Source organism: Neovison vison, chromosome X, assembly GCF_020171115.1.
Source record: "Neovison vison isolate M4711 chromosome X, ASM_NN_V1, whole genome shotgun sequence".
NCBI lineage: Eukaryota > Metazoa > Chordata > Mammalia > Carnivora > Mustelidae > Neogale > Neogale vison.
Window position 1 is genome coordinate 93,336,198 of NC_058105.1, and position 20,318 is coordinate 93,356,515.

Here is a 20,318-nt window from a genome sequence, read left to right on the forward strand (position 1 = left end):
GCCTCTGCTGGAAGCACCATCCCCCGCCTAGACAATCTCATGGTTCCCTCTCTGTCCTTTCTTATCCTTTCCCTCAAATGTCACCTTCTCAGGGAGGCCTTCTTTGACTGCCTTATTTAAAATTGCAGTTAATCCCAGCGGTGCCTGGATTGCTCAGTGGGTTAAGCATCTGCCTTTGGCTCAGGCCGTGATCCCAGGATCCTGGGATCAAGCCCGGCATTGGGCTCCCTGCTTAATCAGGAGTGTGCTTCTCTCTCTCCCTTGCCTCCTCCCACCCCCAGCTCATGTTCTCTCTTTATCTCTCAAATAAATAAATAAATAAAGTCTTTTTAAAAAATCAACCCCCAACCACCAACACTTCCTCTTTGTCTTTCCAGCTCTCTTTCTTCCTAGCTCTTATCACCTTCTAATACACTATGCGATTGTCTTCTTTCTTTTGTTTAATGCCTGGTTTTTTGTTAGTTTACTTTGCTTTCACCTATTAGAAGGTAAGTTCCCAGGAGAGCAGACACTGTTTGTTGTGGCTCACTTGGCTCACAAATCTGCCCCAGGAGGGGGAAAAGAGTGACAGGCACGTGGGAGGTGCTCGGGGACTACTTGAATGAATGAGGGAATGGGCTGACATGGCAGCCATTTGTGGATGGGCTGGCCTGCTCCTTGCCTGGGAACGGGAGGGACAGCCACAGGAAAGATATGGCTGATCATTGAGTGCATCATTAGCTTCTACGTGGTTTGAGAATCTCAGGTAGTTTCCAGATTGAAATGGCCTTCCAGAGACCTTCTTTATTTTTTTATAGATTTCATTTATTTATTTTTCAGAGAGACAGAGAGAGAGCACAAGCAGGGAGACAGGCAGGCAGAGGGAGAAGCAGGCTCCCCGCTGAGCTGGGAGCCTGATGTGGAGGTGCATCCCAGGACCCTGGGATCATGACCTGAGCCAAAGGCAAAGGCTTAACTGACTCACCCGCCCAGGCACCCCTGGAGACCTTCTTTAAATCAACTGGGCAGTGGCTCCTAGAGCAGAGACCTAAGTAAGAGCTTGAGCCCCAAATACACAAACCTGAGGTTAAATTCTCTTTCCACTGCATACAAGCTGTGTGATGTTGAACAAGTTACTCAGCTTCTCTATGCTTCAGAACTCATTGGTAAAATGAAACCTATAATTAGCAGTTTACTCACTGGATTGTTGTGAGAATTAAATTAAATAACTTCATGAAAACTTTTAGCCCCGTGATGTTTCATAGGTACTGTTAAGAGGCTAGGGGCGCCTGGGTGGCTCAGTGGGTTAAAGCCTCTGCCTTTGGCTCGGGTCATGATCTCAGGGTCCTGGTATCAGGCCCCACATCGGGGTCTCTTCTCAGTGGGGAGCCTGTTTCCCCCTTTCGCTCTGCCTGCCTCTCTGCCTACTTGTGGTCTCTGTCAAATTAGTAAAACTTAAAAAAGGAAAAGTGGCTGGGAAGCTTCCTGATCCAGAGTACTGGCCTTTGTGTGCCTGAATTTAAATCCTGCTGCCACTTATTATGAGACCTTAATTAAGTCTTAAGTTATGAGACCTTAAGCAGATGATCGTTATTTCATCTGCCTCAGTTTCACCAACTGAAAGGGTTGTCGTGCAGATCAAGGAATCCACACATGTAAAGTGCACCAAACAAATCCTAAACAGAGTACACATTCTGTGTTAGCCGTCGCCTTGTTTGTTATTATTATTCCTGTGGGTCTTTGCCTAATATCTTGGCCGTCACAGCCCCCATCTTCCCCATTTCTCCCTACATGGACAATTCCAAGCCTTTCCTGTGCTCCTGGGCGGCAGGCTGGTTCCAAAACCTTTGCCACTGTCTGCCCCTCCCTCCAGCTTCACCATGCGGCGATGCAGTCAGAAGACTGTGTCCATGCCGACTCATGGTGCTTAGAAATGTGAATGGGCCCCCCCCCCCGCTCCGGGTGGCTCAGTCGGCTAAGCATCTGACTTACGAATTTCTGCTCAGGTCATGATCTCAAGGTCATGACATTGAGCAGAGCATTGGGCTCTGCTAGGCGTGGAGCCTGCTTACAATTCTCTCTGCCTTCCCCTACACTGCTCTCTCCTTGTCAAAAAAAAAAAAAAAAAAAAAAAAGTGAACACATGAACAGAGGAAGAAAGCCCTTTGCTACATAGTTGACAGGACTTCCTTCCTTTCTCCCCCATGGGTGAGATTTTATGTGTTTTCTTCCAAACTGAAAATAGGGATTGAAAGTAAAGCTTGGTCCTCCACAAATTTGTTTATGCCCTAAGCATCGTCCTTGTCAATAGCCATAAAAATGACTGAGTTCTAGAGGGCTGGGTGGTCTGCTCTGACTCCCCACAGGGAGGAAGGGCAAGATTCCCATGAACAGCAGAGAAGACTTCATGAGAGGGAAAGGTCGCTCTCGAGGAGCTGGATCTAAGGAGGGCCACGCCACCTGTCTCCTGGCAGACACCAGGAATAAAATGCCAAAGGGACTTCCTAGATGGGACAGAGATCAGGATGTGGGGTCTCTGCCTCCAGAGAACCAGAGTCAGGAGGAGAGCAGGCCATCTGGAGCATTGGAGGTGATGGGAGTGAGGGGGGCGTCCCCCAGCCAGCCGGCTTCTGAGAGCCGCTCACCTGCTCACTAACTGCGGCATCCAGCAGGCAGATTTCCGATGTCTTTTCTGAGTCCGCCGAGGCTCATGGGCTACAAAATGAGGTCATGTGACCATCGGGTCCATTGCTGGTGTTCAACAAGTCTGCTTTATGTAGCCAAACATAAGCTGCTTACAAGAGACTCATTTTGGACACAAAGCCTCCTGCAGATTGAAAGTGAGGGGGTGGAGAAACATTCTTCATGCAGAAGGAGGTCAAAAGACTATCCAAGTAGCAATACTTACATGGGACAAACTAGACTTTCTTATCTTTCTTTTTATCTGGCTTTGGTATCAGGGTAATACGGGCCTCCTAGAATGATTCTGAATGTGTTCCCTCTATTCCATTATCTGTAAGATGCTGGTAAAGATTGTCATTATTATTATTTTTTTTTAATGTTTGGTGGAATTCACCAATAAGACCATGGGGTCTTAGGCTTTTCTGGGCTGGAAGATTTTGAATCCTCATTCAACTTTCATTCTCATTACCAGTCTAAGATTTCCTATTTCTTGAATTCAAAATTGATGATGATCCAGTCTTAGGACCTTGTATAGTTTTAGGAATGATCTTGTTTTCTAAGTGATCTGATTTTTGAGCATATAATTGTTGCTAGTAATCTATTATCGAATTTTTTTTTTTTTTGCTTAGTAGTTAAAGCATTGCCATTTTTTGTTTACTTATTTATTTATTTTTTGAAAAATAATAAATTTTTTGGTCATGACTTTCAATGTTATGCTGCTGTTTAGTCTGCTCTCTATTTTATTTACTTCTGATCTTTTTTTGTTATTTCCTTCCTCTGAAATTTCAGCTAAGTTTCTTCTTTTTCTAGTTCCTTGTGGTGTCATGTTAAGGTGTTTATTTGAACTCTTTTCCTTTAAAAAAAAAAGCATATGTAGCATAGATTTCACTCAAACATCTGCTTTTGCTTCATCCCATAGGTTTTGGAATATCATGTGTTCTTTATCTTTTGCTCTGAGACATATTTTGATTACCTCTTTGATTTCTTATTTGGCCCATTGCTTGAGCAGTAGTGTGCTGTTTAATTTTTACATATTAAATACTTAATATTTATGTTGTAGATTTTCCAGTTCTGTTTTAGTGTTGGGCTTTAGTTTTGTATCATTGTGGTTGGACAATATACTTGGTTGAATTTCCGTCTTCTTTAATTTGTAGTACCAGTCTTGTCTTTTTTTATGTGATTTAACCAGGGGATTCTTCTGTGTGTATTTGAGGAAAATGTGTGTTTTATTTTTCTTGGATAGGATGTTTTATTATATATCTTTTAGAGCCATGAATTTTTTTTAATTTTTAAAAATATAAAAGAAAACAAAAAAATCAAACATAAATCTTCAGGCCAAGAATTTTGATTCTGAGAATTTATCCAAAGATAATTAATTGAAAATGTGGGTGTGGATTTATAGGTAAGAAGTAGTTGTGTAAATAAAAGGACATTTATCATGATCACCAAACGGTTAGCAATGTCTATTTAATGAGCACGTCCGGTTTGCTATGTATAAAAGCCCTTTCACATTCTTCAAAAAATTATTGAGAACCTCAAGTAGCCTTTGCTCGTGTGACTTTATCTGTATTTTCCACCTTAGAGATTGAAATTGAGAATTTCTCTTGCAAATAAATAAGTTTTCGCTCACAAATAAATGTAAATCTTTAATAAATAATAAATAAATAAAACATGTAAGTGTATATCATATATTAAAGAGTAACATCATTTTGCTTGCAGACATTTAACTATTTTTACATTGTAATAAGTGTCCCCTTTTAAAAAATACTCTTGTGTTGGGGCACCTGCGTGGCTCAGTTGGTTGATCATCCAACTCTGGGTTTTGGCTTGGATCGTGGTCTTGGGGTCATGGGCTCGAGCCCCAGGTCAGGCTCCACCCTCAGCAGCGAGTCTCCTTGAGATTCTCTCTTTCTTCCCTCTGCCCCTTCACTCAAGTTGTCTCTTTCTCTCAAATAAATAAAATCTTAATAAGTAAATAAATAAACAAATGAAAATACCTTGTATTTCACAGGGCAAATCATACCCCTTCAGCGGCCCCTTCCCACCTGTGTGGAACCCAATTGTGTACCTGGATCATAACAACCTCTGGAGGACAATGGATGCCATGGGGCGAGAGGTAAAGCTTAATAATGCTTCTTTGACTACATTTGTGTTTTTCATAATAAGTTTAGTCCTTCAGAGAAAGAAGGGACTGGGTATCAGCAATGCCTAGCATGTTGTCTGGTACATAATATCTCTTAGTAAAGATTTAGGAAATGAGCAAATGAACCGGTTTTTAACTGCTCAAGGAATGAGATGTCCAGCAGTCCACTAGTCTTACACCACTGGTGGTGGGGATAGCGGGGTGGGGAGAAGATCACAGATCACTCAGCCTTCCTGGAATGATGTTTCTAATTTAGAAAATCCTCACAACAGAGCAGAATAAGACTTCTAAGGTCTTTGTGTCGCCATCTTGCTCAACCCTGCAGCCCATAAGTAAGCACACACAGAACTTGACCTGAAAGACCCATTTAGGCAGCATTTGGTGCAGCTGTCTGACCCGTGTTAAAGAGCTGAATTTATGAATGTTCTCTCTAAATGAGAGTGATCGATATTTGGAAATAGCCCCATTTCATCATAGCCTCCATTTATTGTGCAGGAAGTACTACCGTAAATTCAATATGGATGCAGTGATATACATCTATAATGGGAAAACTACACCGACAACTTGTGTTGTGAAAATCATGAATGGGGGAATTTGGAAAGCTTACATTTTCCTTCTTCAACTGGAGTTTCTGGTACTCTTGAAATAGTTATTTGAAATGGAAAATTACATTCATTTTTCTTCTCTGAATCCCTGTCGGACTGTAGATACCCAGTGACGCCCCGTGGAAGGCACCCCTTGCGGAGGAGTGGGACCACATGACAATGAAGGAGCTGTTGGACAAGATCTGCTGGACAGAGTAAGACCCACTAAGCACAGGCATTTACTGTGACGATCTCTCAGGTTTATTTAGCGGTGCCATTCAGCGGGTTCAGAACTGCTTTGTGTCTAAAACCATACCATTTGGCCAGGTGGAATGCTAAAAACAATTGAAACCGTATTCTGGCCCAATGATGTCTATACATCTTTGGAAGAGCGATGCATCACAAAGGTAGTATTGCCCCCATCAAGTCCTCAAAACAAACTCAAACGTGCCATCATCTTATGTAGAACAACTTAAAGATTGCCAGCCTCCCCGGTGGTCAAGTGTAGAGATGGTGCATTAGTGTATGCATTTGAAACATGTTATGGGATGGTGGGTAACTCTTCAAGGGCTTGAACAGGAACTGCTAGAGAAGTTCTCTCGATAATTCACAGTCGTAGAGGAAACAAACATGGCTGGACTAACCGCTCCCCTTCGGCGAAAAACATGTAGCTTTGAGAGCAGGTGTTCATGAGTCATGCATTAAATTCTGGTTGGCAGAGCTGGGAACTGGCTACAAATTGTGGAGGAGACAGAGACAAGATGACATAGAGAGGCTTCACTGCTCTTGGACAGCAGGAAAAAAGGAAAGGATTGTAAGGGTCCCAGTGCATAGTGAATTTGTGGTAAACAGAGCAAGAGAAATGGAAGCCAAGTTCAAGGAGATGGTCCTATGATGCTAAACAGCATTAGTTGAGAATATGTCTAGCTCTGGGATTGATGAATTCATTCTTTAGGCATTAGGGAGGGAAGGTGGACACTGAGAACTAAGAATAAGAATAAGTTTTTAGGAATCTCTGAATTTGAGATAATGGAAACAGTCAAAAGACACAATATTTACAGGTTGTCCAGGTGGCACAGTCGGTTAAGAGTCTGACTCTTAGGTTTCGACTCAAGTCATGATCTCAGGGTGTTGAGAAGGAGCCCCGCGTCAGGCTCCATACTTAGCAGAGAGTCTGCTTGAGATTCTCTCCATTTCCCACTGCCTCTCCCCCTGCTCACTCTCTCTCTAAGATAAATAAATCTTAAAAACATGAAATTTACATACTTCATGATATTTAAATTCAAATTTTTAGAACTTAGCTTAAGAAGGAGAAAGAAAGGAAGAGAAAGAAAGGCAACCAGGGAGAGGGGAGGGAGAGAAAAGGAAAGAAGGAAATTCAAAGCACTCTTTTTAAAAAGGAAAATCTAAATGTCCGAAATTAAAAGATAGATTAAATAATGAGGCACCAAAAAATGGAATGCTCTACAGGTTTTTAAAATCATGTTATAGGGCGCCTGGGTGGCTCAGTGGGTTAAAGCCTCTGCCTTCGACTCAGGTCATGATCTCAGAGTCCTGGGATCGAGTTTCACATCGGGCTCTCTGCTCAGCAGGGAGCCTGCTTCCTCCTCTCTCTCTGCCTGCCTCTCTACCTACTTGTGATCTGTCAAATAAATAAATAAATAAATAAAAATCTTTTTAAAAAATTAAAATTAAAATTAAAAAATAAAATCATGTTATAAAGGGTGTCTGGGTGGCTCAGTTGGTTAAGCATCTGCCTTTGGCTCAGGTCATGATCCTGGTGTCCTAGGATTGAGCCCCACATCAGGTTCCCTGTTCAGCAGGAAGTCTGCTTCTTCCTCTCCCTCTGTCTCTCACCCATTCATGCTTTCTCTCTCTCTTCCTCTCAAATAAATAAATAAAATTTTTGAAAAATCATGTTGTAGAGAAATATTTAATAGCTTAAAAAATTCATAATGTTTAACACATAGAATAGCAGGCTGTCATTGAGTATATACAGGATGATACACGATCTCCTTTTTAAAAAGGAAACTTTATATAGTGCAAAAACAATGGACATTCATCACAATGTTTTTTAACACTTAATATTACAATGCAAACATTTATTCATATCATCAAAAATGCATCATCAAATATTATTATTTTATAGTTGCAGGACATTCCATGGAAAGTGACTACTGTGTGGACATTCTGGTTACTTCCTGGTTTTGTAATTATCATTATTATATAATACTCTGATAAACATCTTTGTGCTTTTCCCAGGACTTTAACTTTTGAAAGCAACCTATTCTGGAAGAGTAAAAGCATATTACTATCATAAAATTAATGCCTGTTATTAATTATATCTTTTTAAATACTTTAGCTATTTACCACCTTTTTTGAGAGTGCAGTTTGTAATTATAACTTATTTTATTATAATACAATTTCAGTATTTTAAATTCTATACATTAGATTTTATAAACATAGTAAGTATTTAATTATCTGCATTTGCTTTAGAACTTCCATTATGAAAAGCTTTTTATAAATTCAGGGAACTCTTTTCAGAGAGTTTTGAATCCCCTTGAAGCTAGGACTAATTATATTACTTCGGGGTTTATAGAGATCTGAATTTTTCTACCGTAGTTCTTGGCCTAGGCCCACCCACCCCCCGCGCCCTTAGTGAATATTCTAGGTTGTTGGCTGACAAAATAAAACATTCTGAGATATTAAGATTATATGAACACAAGGTTAATTTTTAACTTTCCCTATGCAAGATCTACATGCTCTCATTTTCTGGTTTTAAAGAAGTAACCCCCAAAATATCCAACCTATAGTTACTGAAACTGAAGCACAATCATACATTCAAAGAACAACGTTGACCAGTCTTTCAGTTACCATCATTGAAAAAGTGTTTTTCAAAATACAATAAAATAAAACAAATGACAAATAAAACATGTTTTTCAGAAACAGGATACATTTACAGTGTGGTCAAGGCTATGTAAATACCCTTTTCAAAACCTATAACCAAAAAAGAAAAGTCCCAAAAAGAAACCAGTGATTATCTTTGGGGGGTGGGGTGGGGCAGGAAAATGGAAGATACTCATCCTGTCACCTTTTTACTTTATGAATTTTCCAACTTTTATATAATGTGTATGTATTTTTCATGTAGAAAAAGATAATAACATTTATCTTTTAAAAAGTCAACAGGGCAAAGAACATGAAAATATTATTGCACTAGCTTCCTTGACCTTCCATCCATCAAATGTTGTTCTTCTCATTTCTTTTCTCACTAAAGCTCCCAGAACAAGTCAAATAAAGGATTAGGAAGGGCCTGGCCCTCCAGAGAGAATTGCTTTGAGATCTCCCTCTATTTCAAGCCAGGGTGATTTCTTCCCCACCCAGTTGGCAACAATAACAACTAGAATCACAGCAGTATTTTTGTGCTTAATCTTGGCTGTCTTAGCTGGGCCAGTGTTGAATTTTAGTTATTGATTACTTGACCTTATGACCCCCAAATTCCCTTACAAATTAAGGAAAAAAGGAATAGGACATTGGGAAACAGCAAAGGATGTTTTCCACTTTGAAGTAATATTTTGAATTCATGTCTGGGTGTTTGCTTTAGAGTGATGCCGCAAACCGCCTTTGTGAAGAAAACGTGAGTCAGCAATTTCCCGCCCTTCGGTTACCGTGAAGAATCTTACAAAACTCACTCTAAGTCTCTTAACATATGTATTACACTAGTTTCAGGCTAAATGATGGGACTGTTACAAACACACTATCAGGTTGTTCTGCAAACATTGACAGGACCTGGTATGTGTGTTGGGCCTGATTCTGGAAACTTCCAGAGTCAAGGTACTCTAGCATAGAGATGTGGTCCTTGGTGACTATTTGTACTTTTGAACTTCTCAGCTGCCTAATAAGAAAGCATTTCTAGGTAGTAAAAGCATGAGATTTGAATCAGGTATGATCTGGTTTGACATTGTATCATTTAGTAGACTGTGCACGACATACTAACTTCCCTGAGATGCAGTTTTCAGGCTTGTGAACTGGGGGGAAATTGCTGTTTTATAGAGCTGTTGTGACATTTCAATAGAGTAGGTTTACTAACCACGGAGAATGAAAGAGTTCAATAACGGAAGGCAGTATCATTTATCCTACCCTCCCACCCACTGTCAGCATGACTAGGCGGTAAATTCTGTGTCAGATATAAGCAGATTAACAAAATTTATGTTGAAGTCAAAGGGGGGGATTGGCTCTTAGTAAATATGTCCCAGAGTACACAATCCTACTGGTGAATTTCAGAAATGTTAGATAAGGGCGCCTGACTGGCTCGGTTGGTAGAACATGGAACTCTTGATCTCAGGGTTGTGGGTTTGAGCCCCATGTTGGGTGTAGAGATGACTTAAAAATAAAATCTTAAACAAAAAGGTGTTAGATATAACTGAATTGTTGGAATTGCAAGATATCACTCACTTTGTGATATGCCTCAAGATAGGATATAACTTTTTGCTGTTGATCTGCCAACCCCAAGCAAAAGTTGACCTATCTATGCTCTATTAATTGCTTTCCCCCTTATCCATCCTTTGAGCTTGTCTTACCTTAGACAATAAAATAATGGAATAAGCTACTGGGACTGGGGTTGCCTGGGTGGCTCAGTCATTTGAGTGTCTAACTCTTGATTTCAGCTTAGATCATGATCTCTCTCCCTGTGTCACACTTTGCACTCAGCACAGATCCTGCTTGCTTCTCTGCCTCTGCTACCCCCCCTGCTCTCTCTTTCTCTAAAATAAATAAATAAAATCTTTTAAAAAATAACTGGGGCTAATTCTGTACTGGGGACAACACCTAGCATATCCTTTGCACATTATGGATAATTTATTTAATTTTTCAAATGATTTTATTTATTTGAAAGAGAGAGAGAGAACAAGCACAAGTGGAAAGGAAGGACAGATGGAGAAGGAGAAGCTCCCAGGACAGCTGGGAGCCCGATGAGGGACTCCAACCCAGGATCCCAGGATCATGACCTGGGCCAAAGGCAGACGCTTAACCGACAGAGCCACCCAGGTGCCCCCATTGTGGATACTTTAAAAATAATGTTTAACTGATAACCATGTATGCATTCAGTCATCCAACAAGTAATTATTGAGTGCTTACTATGTGCCAGACACTAGTTTATTAAAGGGGACACAGGTGAACAAGAAGGTTAAAGATTCCTGTTCTCATTGGTTAATATTGTAGTAGGGGAGACAGGAGTAGAAAAGAGCAAACCAGAAATAAAGATAATTTAAGACAACAAGAAGAGTTTTAAAGATACTATACTATGGTAAGATGATAGCGAATGCCAGGGTACTGGGTAAATGGAAGCTGGTGTTCATTTTCAAGAGATAGAAGAGTTTGTCTTTCTGAGGAGACATCAGAAGAAGAGAATGTACAGAATGAGGTAGAAAAAGTGGGCCTTGGCTAGATCACTTGGGGCTTTGCAGGCAAAAGTGTAAGATCCAAATCCCATTCTGGTTTCGGTAGGATGCCTCTGGTGGGTTTAAAGCAAGAGAATGGCATGACTTGATTTATACTATAGAAAAAGCACCACAGTGGGGAGGGCTTAAGAAGCTTCTGGCTTTGAGCACAGTGAATGGACACCAAGGAATGAAGAGTGGAGGTAGAGAGACCAATCTGGAAGAAATAGTTGCAGTACTCCTAACAAAAGATGATGCTACGTTGGTGATGGTAGTGTTGGTGTGATGTGGTGAGAGACAATGGGACTTCCTAGTGGATTGGGCTGGGGGGAGAGTGAGGGAAAGAGAGAAATGAAAGTTGATTTCCAGGGGCACCTGGGTGGCTCAGTGGGTTAAAGCCGCTGCCTTGGGCTCAGGTCATGATCTCAGGGTCCTGGGGTCCAGTCCCGCATTGGGCTCTCTGCTCAGCAGGGAGCCTGCTTCCTCCTCTCTCTCTGCCTGTCTCTCTGCCTACTTGTGATCTCTGTCTGTCAAATAAATAAATAAAATTAAAAAAAAAAAAGAAAGTTGATTTCCAGAGTGTTGGCCTTAGCAGTCGGGAGAATGGTGATGCCTTTTACTGAGGCGGGGATCACAGGAGGAGGAGCAGGCCTGTGGAGAGAAATCATTATACCACAGAATACAGAATACAGGATGATCCTTAATAAGCTGTTTGGGTGAAGTGGAACATAAATCTTCTTCTCACAGGCTCTGATGTCATGTAGTCTAATACTGGATTCTAGGGACAGTTTTCTGTCACCTGCCAAACCGTGCTCAAGTTAGCCAAGGAAATGTATTGCTAGAACAACATCCAGAGTATGAAGATGTCCTCCCCCATTTGCTAATTGTGCTCTCGTTTCTTCCTGAGCAGATCTGCCAAGCAGCTGGCCACTCTCTTTGTGAACCTGTGTGTCACTGCAGAGACTCATGAGGTCTCTGCGCTCTGGTTCCTGTGGTATGTGAAGCAGTGTGGGGGCACAACCAGGATCATCTCCACAACCAATGGAGGGCAGGTACTCTCGCATTCTCCCCACTGTTCCAACAGAGGACCACCATGTCTAAATAAAAAGATTGCCATCCTCCTTCGGCCGTAAACAGATGAAGCAAGAGGCAGGCGTGTGGACTTCAGAACTTTATGATGGCAGCTTTAAGGGGCTTGTGTGAGGGGCAGTCAGTTGTTAGGGACGCAACGTGAGAACCCGGCAGCCAATGGGGCTTTACAATTACCTCGCTACCTTGCTACACTCTTTTGCAATTTTCCATTTGGATATGCATCTGATTATTTTTCAGAAAGTTTGTAGGAGACCATCCAATGAACATAGCTTGAGCATTTCTTGGGAAGCTCAGAATGGAAAGTCAGAAACAAATGCACTTTCAGTGTCAAACACACACATACCACACAAAATCCATTCTCTCGTGCATTCGTTCATTCATTCATTCATTCCCTGTTTCCTGAGCCCCAGCATTTTATAAAGCTCTGTGGTAGGCCTACTAGGAATTGAAGTTGAGATCTTAAATAATCTGCTTGCTGGTCATTTCCTTTCCTTTTGCCTTTCTCATTCCCCTCCCCACTCCTCCCTGTCCCCCCTCTTTCTCCTTGTCTTTCTCTTCTTTGTCTTTCTCTCCTTCTCCTTCTTCTCAGACCTAATTGAAATATCTTTTACAAAATTACCTGGACTGAAAATTTAAGAGAAGGCAGTCAGCACAACCATGCAGAACATTCAGAAGCAACAGGCATGACCCAGGATTAGACAGGCAGCCTGCAACAGAGTAGGGTGGCCTGGGGGTGGGTATGCCGGGGAGGTTCTCAGCCTGAGTAGCAAGGGATGGAAAAACAGACTTAGGTGCGTTCAGGCAAATGGTGGTCTAGCGGCTGGTGGGACTTCACCAGACCCAGCAGCCCAACAGAGGAATCTAGATGGGACACAAAACAGGTGTAGTGGCCAGGCAGCTGGGACACGGGGGTCAGGCCGAGGACATACAGCCGAGGGTAGAGTGTGGGAATCCATAAGAGCGTGGCATAACAGGCATTTGGTTACAAAGTCCCTAATTTTGTCAAAAGCCAGCAATCACTAGTCAGAGAACAAGGGTTGAAGACACGATTCGCAACAGCAAAATGCAATTTACACATCTCACAGAGAGATATGTGAGAAAAACTCACAGCTGAATCTTTGAAACCCATTCCTATATTGTCTACCCATCTCTTGAGTCCTCTTTTCCTTCCAGGAGAGGAAATTTGTGGGCGGATCTGGACAAGTGAGTGAGCGAATAATGGACCTCCTTGGAGACCAAGTGAAGCTGGAGAGGCCCGTGACCCACATTGACCAGACTGGAGAAAATGTCCTTGTGGAGACCCTCAACCATGAGGTGTATGAGGTAACCAAGAGTCTTAAACTAGAGGAAGGGGCCTGAATCCTGTAGATAACCAAAGCTTAAATAAAGCCAAAAATTTCCCAGACTTCATAGACAGTCCCTTTGCCGAAGAAGAAAAAGCTACCTCTGTCTAAAAGAAGGGAAAAGAGAACCAGAATATTTGGGGAGAGGGCAGATTTATAAAATCATATGGTATCAACCCTTTGTATTGGGCGCCTATGTAATTAGATACCAAAGAAAATATTTATTTGATAAATATCAAGTGCTCTCTGTGTGTCTGGCATTATTCTAGGAGTTGGGAACACAGCAGGGAACAAAACAGATAAAATTGTTAGCCTTCATTTGGCTTACATTCTAGTGAAGGAGAAAGGCCATAATCAAATATGTGGTTAAGATATAAAGTATCCCAGATGGTGATAAGTACTGTAGGAAAAATCAATCAGGAAAGAGGGAGAGGGTGTGCCAGAAGAGGGGGGTGAGGGGATCGGTCATGTGATTTTAAATCACTCAGAAGGGGGGATTTTTGCACAGAACCCAAAAAGATGAGGGGTTGAGCCATGTGGTCCTTCCAGGGAAGAACATTCCAAGTAGAATAGCCAATGCAAAGTCCCTGTAGTAGAAGCAGGCCCAGCACGATGAAGAAACAGCAAGGTGGTCAAATGGCAGAATTAAAGGAGTGAGGGGAAGAGTAACAGAAGATGACATCAGAGCTGTAGCAAGGGTCCATTTCTATATATGGCCTTGAAGGTAAGTGTAAGGAACTTGGCTTTGACTCCAATGTGATGAAAAGTCATAGGAGGGTTTGAACCAGGGATCAATAAGGGCTAATTTTGGTTTTAACATGATTCTTTCAGTTTTTCTGTTAAGAAAACACCCGAGGGGCACCTGGCCGGCTCAGTCAGTGGAGTGTGTGACCCTTGACCTCGGGGTTGTGGGTTCGAGACCCATGTTGGGTGTAGAGATTACTTAAAAATAAAATCTTTAACAACAACAACAAAAAAGACATTCTAAAGGGCCAAGGGTAAAATGAAGGAGAAACATTAGGGAGAAACAAAAACAAAAACAGCCCACAAGCAACGTTTAAGCCTGTTGTTTTTCTTCCAGGCTAAGTATGTGATTAGCGCTGTTCCTCCTGTTCTGGGCATGAAGATTCATTTCGATCCCCCCCTGCCAATGATGAGAAACCAGCTGATCACTCGTGTGCCTTTGGGTTCAGTCATCAAGTGTATGGTTTATTATAAGGAGCCTTTCTGGAGGAAGAAGGGTGAGTATGATCAGAAGGTCCAAGAAACTTGGTGCAAAGACATGCATTTGCGTGTAACTGGTTTTATTAGGACGCTGGACATAAAACCTTCCCAGTCCAGCCAGGTACTGAGTACCATTCTAGCCAATTAAATATATTGGCACAAATTCATGGAACTAACTTCCCTTGAACTATGACTCTTTTCATAATCTACTTGTTTTATTGTGCCACAAAATCTCGTAAAAATAGTCATTGTCACTTTCTTTTTAAAGTTATCATCACGGGGTGCCTGGGTGGCTCAGTGGGTTAAGCCTCTGCCTTCGGCTCAGGTCATGATCTCAGGGTCCTGGTGTCGGGTCCCACATTGGGCTCTCTGCTCAGCGGGGAGCCTGCTTCCCCCCCCCCCCCCGCTTTCTCTCTGCCTGTTCTCTGCCTACTCGTGATCTCTGGCTGTCAAATAAATAAATAAAATCTTTAAAAAAAATAAAAGTTACCATCACTTTCTAAAACCATTTTTTGAAGCATGAGTTTATAAAGCCTTTCACAAAAGTAGGGATTCTGAAATTTTTCCGGCAATCTCTCATTCGTGTCGAGATTGTACTATATTAAGTTAAGGTGATTCTTTCATTCATGTATATTCAACAGGCGTGCTGTTGTGCCTGGTGGATAGCTATAGGGATGCCCATGAAAGTGCTAGATTCCACAACAGTGGAAGTGTTCTAGAGATACTCTGTCCACACAACAGCCACTAGCCACATGTGGGTATCGAAAAACTTCAGCATGGCTAGCGGGGGCACCTGGCTAGCTTAAGCGGCTACCTTTGGCTCAGGTCATGGTCCCAGGGTCCTGTGATCGAGCCCCGCATCAGGCTCCCTGCTCGGTGGGGAGTCTGCTTCTCCTCCTTCCTTCCACTCCCCCTGCTTGTACTCTCCCTCTCAAATAAATAAAATCTTTAAAGTTTTTTTAAATAAGGAAAAAAATAAAAATTAAAAAGACCAAAGGAATACCTGCTTTAAAAAAAAATTACAGAAGTAAATGTATTCCCTGTAAAATGTACAAGAAAAAAAGTGAAAATTATCCCTCTCCCTTCGGAGAGTGTCCTGGCATGTCCTCCCCTTAGGGAACAACTACTAAAAATTTAAGTTGTTTTTCTTTAGAAATTGATCATATACAGGGCACCTGGATGGCTCAGTCCATTAAGTGTCTGACTCTTGGTTTCAGTTCAGGTCATGATCTCAGGGTTCTGGAATCAAGCCCATGTTGGGCTCCACACTCAACAGAGAGTCTGCTTGAGATTCTCTCTTCCTCCGGCCCTCCCCTCTTTCTCAAATAAATAAATCTTTAAAAAAAAAAAGAAATTTATCACATACATAGGTAATATTTAAACATATGTATATGTTGAAATATATATACACTTTGAATATAAATTAAAGAATGTGTGTAACATTTATATGCAAATATAATTTTAAGTAAATCTGTATTTTTCTAAAAACATTTAAAAAAAGATACATACTATACTGAAATTCACTTTTTTTTGGTTAACCATGCACGAAAGACATGTCTCCACATCTGTGAATTTAAATGTCCCTCATTTCAGCAAGAGAATAAAGACTATTTCACTGTGGGCCTTCATCAAAATTTACCACATAGGTCTGCTGTTAATAGGCATTTCGATTATTTCCAAGCTTTTGCCATTACACACAATGCTGCAGTAAATGGCATTCTTCATATAGCTTGGCAAATCCATATAATCAAAAATCAAAATCAAAAGTGGAGTTTTGAAAGCAATTGACATGGGTAGATGTTTAGAAATTTTAAAATTTTATTTATTTGATAGAGATAAAGATCACAAGTAGGCAGAAGCAGCAGAGAGAGAGGGGGAAGCAGGCTCCCTGCTGAGCAGAGAGCCTGATGTGGGTCTCGATCCCAGGACCCAGAGATCATGACCTGGGCTGAAGGTGGAGGCTTAACCCTCTGAGCCACACAGGTGCCCCTAGATGTTTGAAATTTTTGTTTGCATTCCTGTCCTCCCAACATCCTTGCCAACTAATAATATTTTACTACTAATATTTTAAACTTTACCAATCAGCAGAGGAAAATATCTGACTTATCTAGAATGTGTTAATTTTAACCATTAAGAGGCCTTGAGACTATATTAAATTATTTCGTAAATCACCTATTTATCCTTCACTTGTTCATTTTTTTTATGTGTTGCAAGTATTTAGCAAGTATTTTCTGTATGTGTTGCAGTCCTTAACTGTTGTCAGTTTATTTCTGCTTTTGTCACTGTGTCTCTTGTTAAAGGACTTTGTTAAATGTCTAGCAGTCCTTGACTGTCCCTTTCTTTTAAGAGGGAGGCCTGACCAAGCTGACCGGAAGTCAGGTGTGCATGGGCGGGACTCCTGAGTGGTCGGACCACAAGTGATAGAAATGTTACCGATGTCACATAGTTTGTCCCAGCACGAACGTGACTTCTCTCTCTGCTCCTTTTTCCTTCACTGCTGCCCAGTGTGACTGCATGGCTCCAAGGCCAGCTTTGTTCTGGGAAGGAAGTGTCTAAGGAGCCACTCCATCCAGAAAGCAAGGCCTCCATTGAGGACAGCCTGGTGTCCTCCACTCGCTCTCTGTCCAGTCTAGCTGACCCCACACCATCAGTGCTCATGCTCTTTTCATCTCGTCTTTCGTGTCTTCTTATAACAGATGATTCCTTGGCTATTTCTCTTGTATCCTTAAGTGTTCTCGAGTTCTTTGATGGACTTAAGACCTTTCTTCTTCCCCTACTTCAGTTTCTCCCAACATTTCTCCTGTCCCTGCACACTTGGGGAGGCATGCAAACCCCCCTCAATGCAGTGGCTGACTGGGACATTGATTCCTATGGGTGCATAGTGAGGGAATGTGGAAGAGAGAGAGAGAGACAAGCAAGGTCAAGTAAAACAAAACAAAACAAAACACCCTTCAAGTGTGTCTTCTCACACACAGTTTGAAGGGGGAGAAACACCCTCAAAGTTCCCTGTTCTTTCTTCCTCCTTTTGAAACCTTCTCATCGGATTTTCTAGACAACATTTGTTCCAGAGTCCTGCATCATAACTTTGTTCATACAACCTCAAATTTGCCTGAAAATGATGGAGGGGAATGAGAGAAGCACTTTGGACCAGAATGAGCTGATGTTGTTTCCAGAGCTGCTCTGGAGATCATGTAACAAATGAGGGTTTGGGAGTCTGTGGAGGCTAGTTATCCCTGTCCTCTCTGCCCTGTCTCCTGAAAACCGAGAACTAGTTGGCTTAGTCTAAGTGATTCCTCATAAAAAGTGAACATTCAGTCCCTTCTGTTTTACAATAATGGAGTAGTATTTTTTTTACACATCTTTGGTTTTATCTGATTTTTAAAAAAAGATTTCATGCATTTATTTGACAGAGAGAGATCACAAGCAGGCAGAGAGGCAGGCGGAGAGACAAGGGGAAGCAAACTCCCTGATGATCAGAGAGCCCGATGCGGGGCTCGATCCCAGGACCCTGGGGATCACCTGAGCTGAAGGCAGATGCCTAACAAGTTGTGCCACCCAGGTGTCCTGGGACACAAGTCTTAATGACAGAGAAGACAAGATTTTATTGAATCGTGGCCTGGATTAATTCATAACATCACGTTGATTTATTCTGCACCAAGAGGCCTCTACAGTTTGATTTTTTCACAAAATGTTGGCTACTCAGCCTTTCTTTTGACATCAGTTTGGTCTGCCTTCGTTATTTAGAGTGTATCATCTTGTATTTGGCCTCTGCGCTTCCTACATTGAAAACATGTGCTTCGCAGTAACTATTATGGGTAGTTTGATACGGTGATGAATATTTTTCCATTTTGCTGTTTTCCAAGATTACTGTGGAACCATGATTATTGAAGGAGAGGAAGCTCCAATTGCCTACACGTTGGATGATACCAAACCCGATGGCAGCTATGCCGCCATAATGGGGTAAGGCGCACTGATAGTGATGCGGGCGCTATTTGGTGTTGACAAAATATTGCGTGCTATTAATAAATGTGCCACAAGGTTTGTTAAGACATTTTTTTACCCAATGGATAAACATCTCCAAAACTGACAGTAGAAAAATTCTTAATGCCTTTAAAAATGTGTTGTGTTCCAATGGATAATTACTTAGCAAAGACGTAGACTACCAATAACATTTTGAAGTTTGTTATATCCATTTTCTGCTTCATATTTAGTGCTTGGGGTAGATCTATTTTGGTAGCTATCTTTTGTGATGACTTAGGGTGTTCTACGAAAAGGGCTTCCTGTGGATCCTGTGTGGACATCAGTGGTCATTGTGTGGGGTGCTGAGATTTTCTGAGTCCCACTAGAGAGGCGCCAAGGCCAGCCGGGTCCTCACCTAGGCAGGGAAAACCAACACAGACTGGGGATATCTTGGGGATCAGAACCTGGCCCAGATGGGTGGTTACCTAAAGCAGCCAAAATTGAGATGGGCCCTAAGATATATACAGACTTATTTCCAAGAGAGCCCCCTGGGTAATGACAGGGAGTTAAAAATCAGTTGTCAAGTTGAAGGCAATCAAAGAGCTAGAAACGGAGGCAGATTTTAGAAGGCTGGACTCTAGAGCAAGGGCTGGATGAACTTGGGTGAACATTTGAGACCAAAGGCTCATTCTTGTTGGCCATCACCCACGTGGGGGGAGGTAGCCAATCATTGTATTATCTTAGGCAGAAATTATAGACAGTTATGTGTGTTTTGTCCCTCAAATCCCTGAAGCTGAAGGTGCTTGTCAGTGTTAAGAAAGAACAGAATAAACTAGGATATAATTTGTTTCCTCTGGTTGACTTTTCATTTGTTCTCTAGGCATGTGTGTAGTCATAGAGATGGGGGGTGCGCAGGGTAAAAGCAGCCATTAATTTCCCCCTTTCTCTATTTGTATGTTTTAGATTTATCCTTGCCCACAAAGCCAGAAAACTGGCACGTCTTACCAAAGAGGAAAGGTATGAAACCAAGTGCCTCTTCTCTCTTTCCTTCTTTTCTGCCTACTCGCCTGCCTTTCCATTTTGTTAACTTTTAATTTGAAGACTGCCTCATACCGTGTGTAGTGCTAATGCTACGTGTCTGTGATATTAATTATGAAGGTCTTGTAGGAAGGCACAGGGCCAATGACTTAAGAACTAAGTGTTCAAATTAATATTTATTGAGTTTATTGTACATAAGATACCATGCAAGGAGCTAGCTGGAATACAAAAATGGACATAGCCCAGGGGCTGAGAACGTACTGGGGAAGGAGATAACCAGGTAGACAAGTAACTGCAAGGCCGGCCGTCCCTCCATAGCTTGCATGAGTGATGTGTAACCATTAGATTATAAGTGCGGAGGGACACGTTTCTCTGGAGGTGACAATTTCTTCCACAGGTCAATATTCACCCAATTATTTATTCCCTCCCTAATGCATATTTACCAACTATGAGCCTCTGAATTACTTTATGGTACATTTCTTCCCTGCTTTATCCTGCTTCTCTGTGACAATGGACACCGCTGCTCTTGGCCGGGTGTATGGATGGGACCATTCACCTAAAAAAAAAAAAAAGTCACCACTGGAATATTAAGATCCATCAACGTAGGAGGTTTTGTCTGGCTTGTCTACTGCTGGGTCTCCAGTGCCTGGAACAGTGTCTGCAGCAAATCTTTTCCCAGCTTATCTTTTGACCGTATTTATGGTTTATAAGAAAACATTGACTTTTTATGAAGTTAAATTTATCAGTTTTTATTTTTTTTATTTTTTTAAAGCTTTTATTTATTTATTTGACAGAGATCACAAGTAGGCAAAGAGGCAGGCAGAGAGAGATGGAGAGG

General features: G+C 41.7%; 1 protein-coding gene across 2 annotated transcripts in view; it reads left to right on the forward strand.

Moving 5' to 3' along the window:
- Window positions 1-20,318, forward strand: part of MAOB (monoamine oxidase B) — a 105,025-nt gene that overhangs the window by 71,339 nt on the left and 13,368 nt on the right. For both annotated transcript variants that reach the window (XM_044235444.1, XM_044235445.1), the window contains exons 4-10: window positions 4,673-4,777; window positions 5,512-5,603; window positions 11,734-11,875; window positions 13,089-13,238; window positions 14,340-14,499; window positions 18,346-18,442; window positions 19,406-19,459. In XM_044235444.1, coding sequence (XP_044091379.1) covers window positions 4,673-4,777; window positions 5,512-5,603; window positions 11,734-11,875; window positions 13,089-13,238; window positions 14,340-14,499; window positions 18,346-18,442; window positions 19,406-19,459 — 800 coding nt within the window. The remainder of the gene's footprint in view (window positions 1-4,672; window positions 4,778-5,511; window positions 5,604-11,733; window positions 11,876-13,088; window positions 13,239-14,339; window positions 14,500-18,345; window positions 18,443-19,405; window positions 19,460-20,318) is intronic.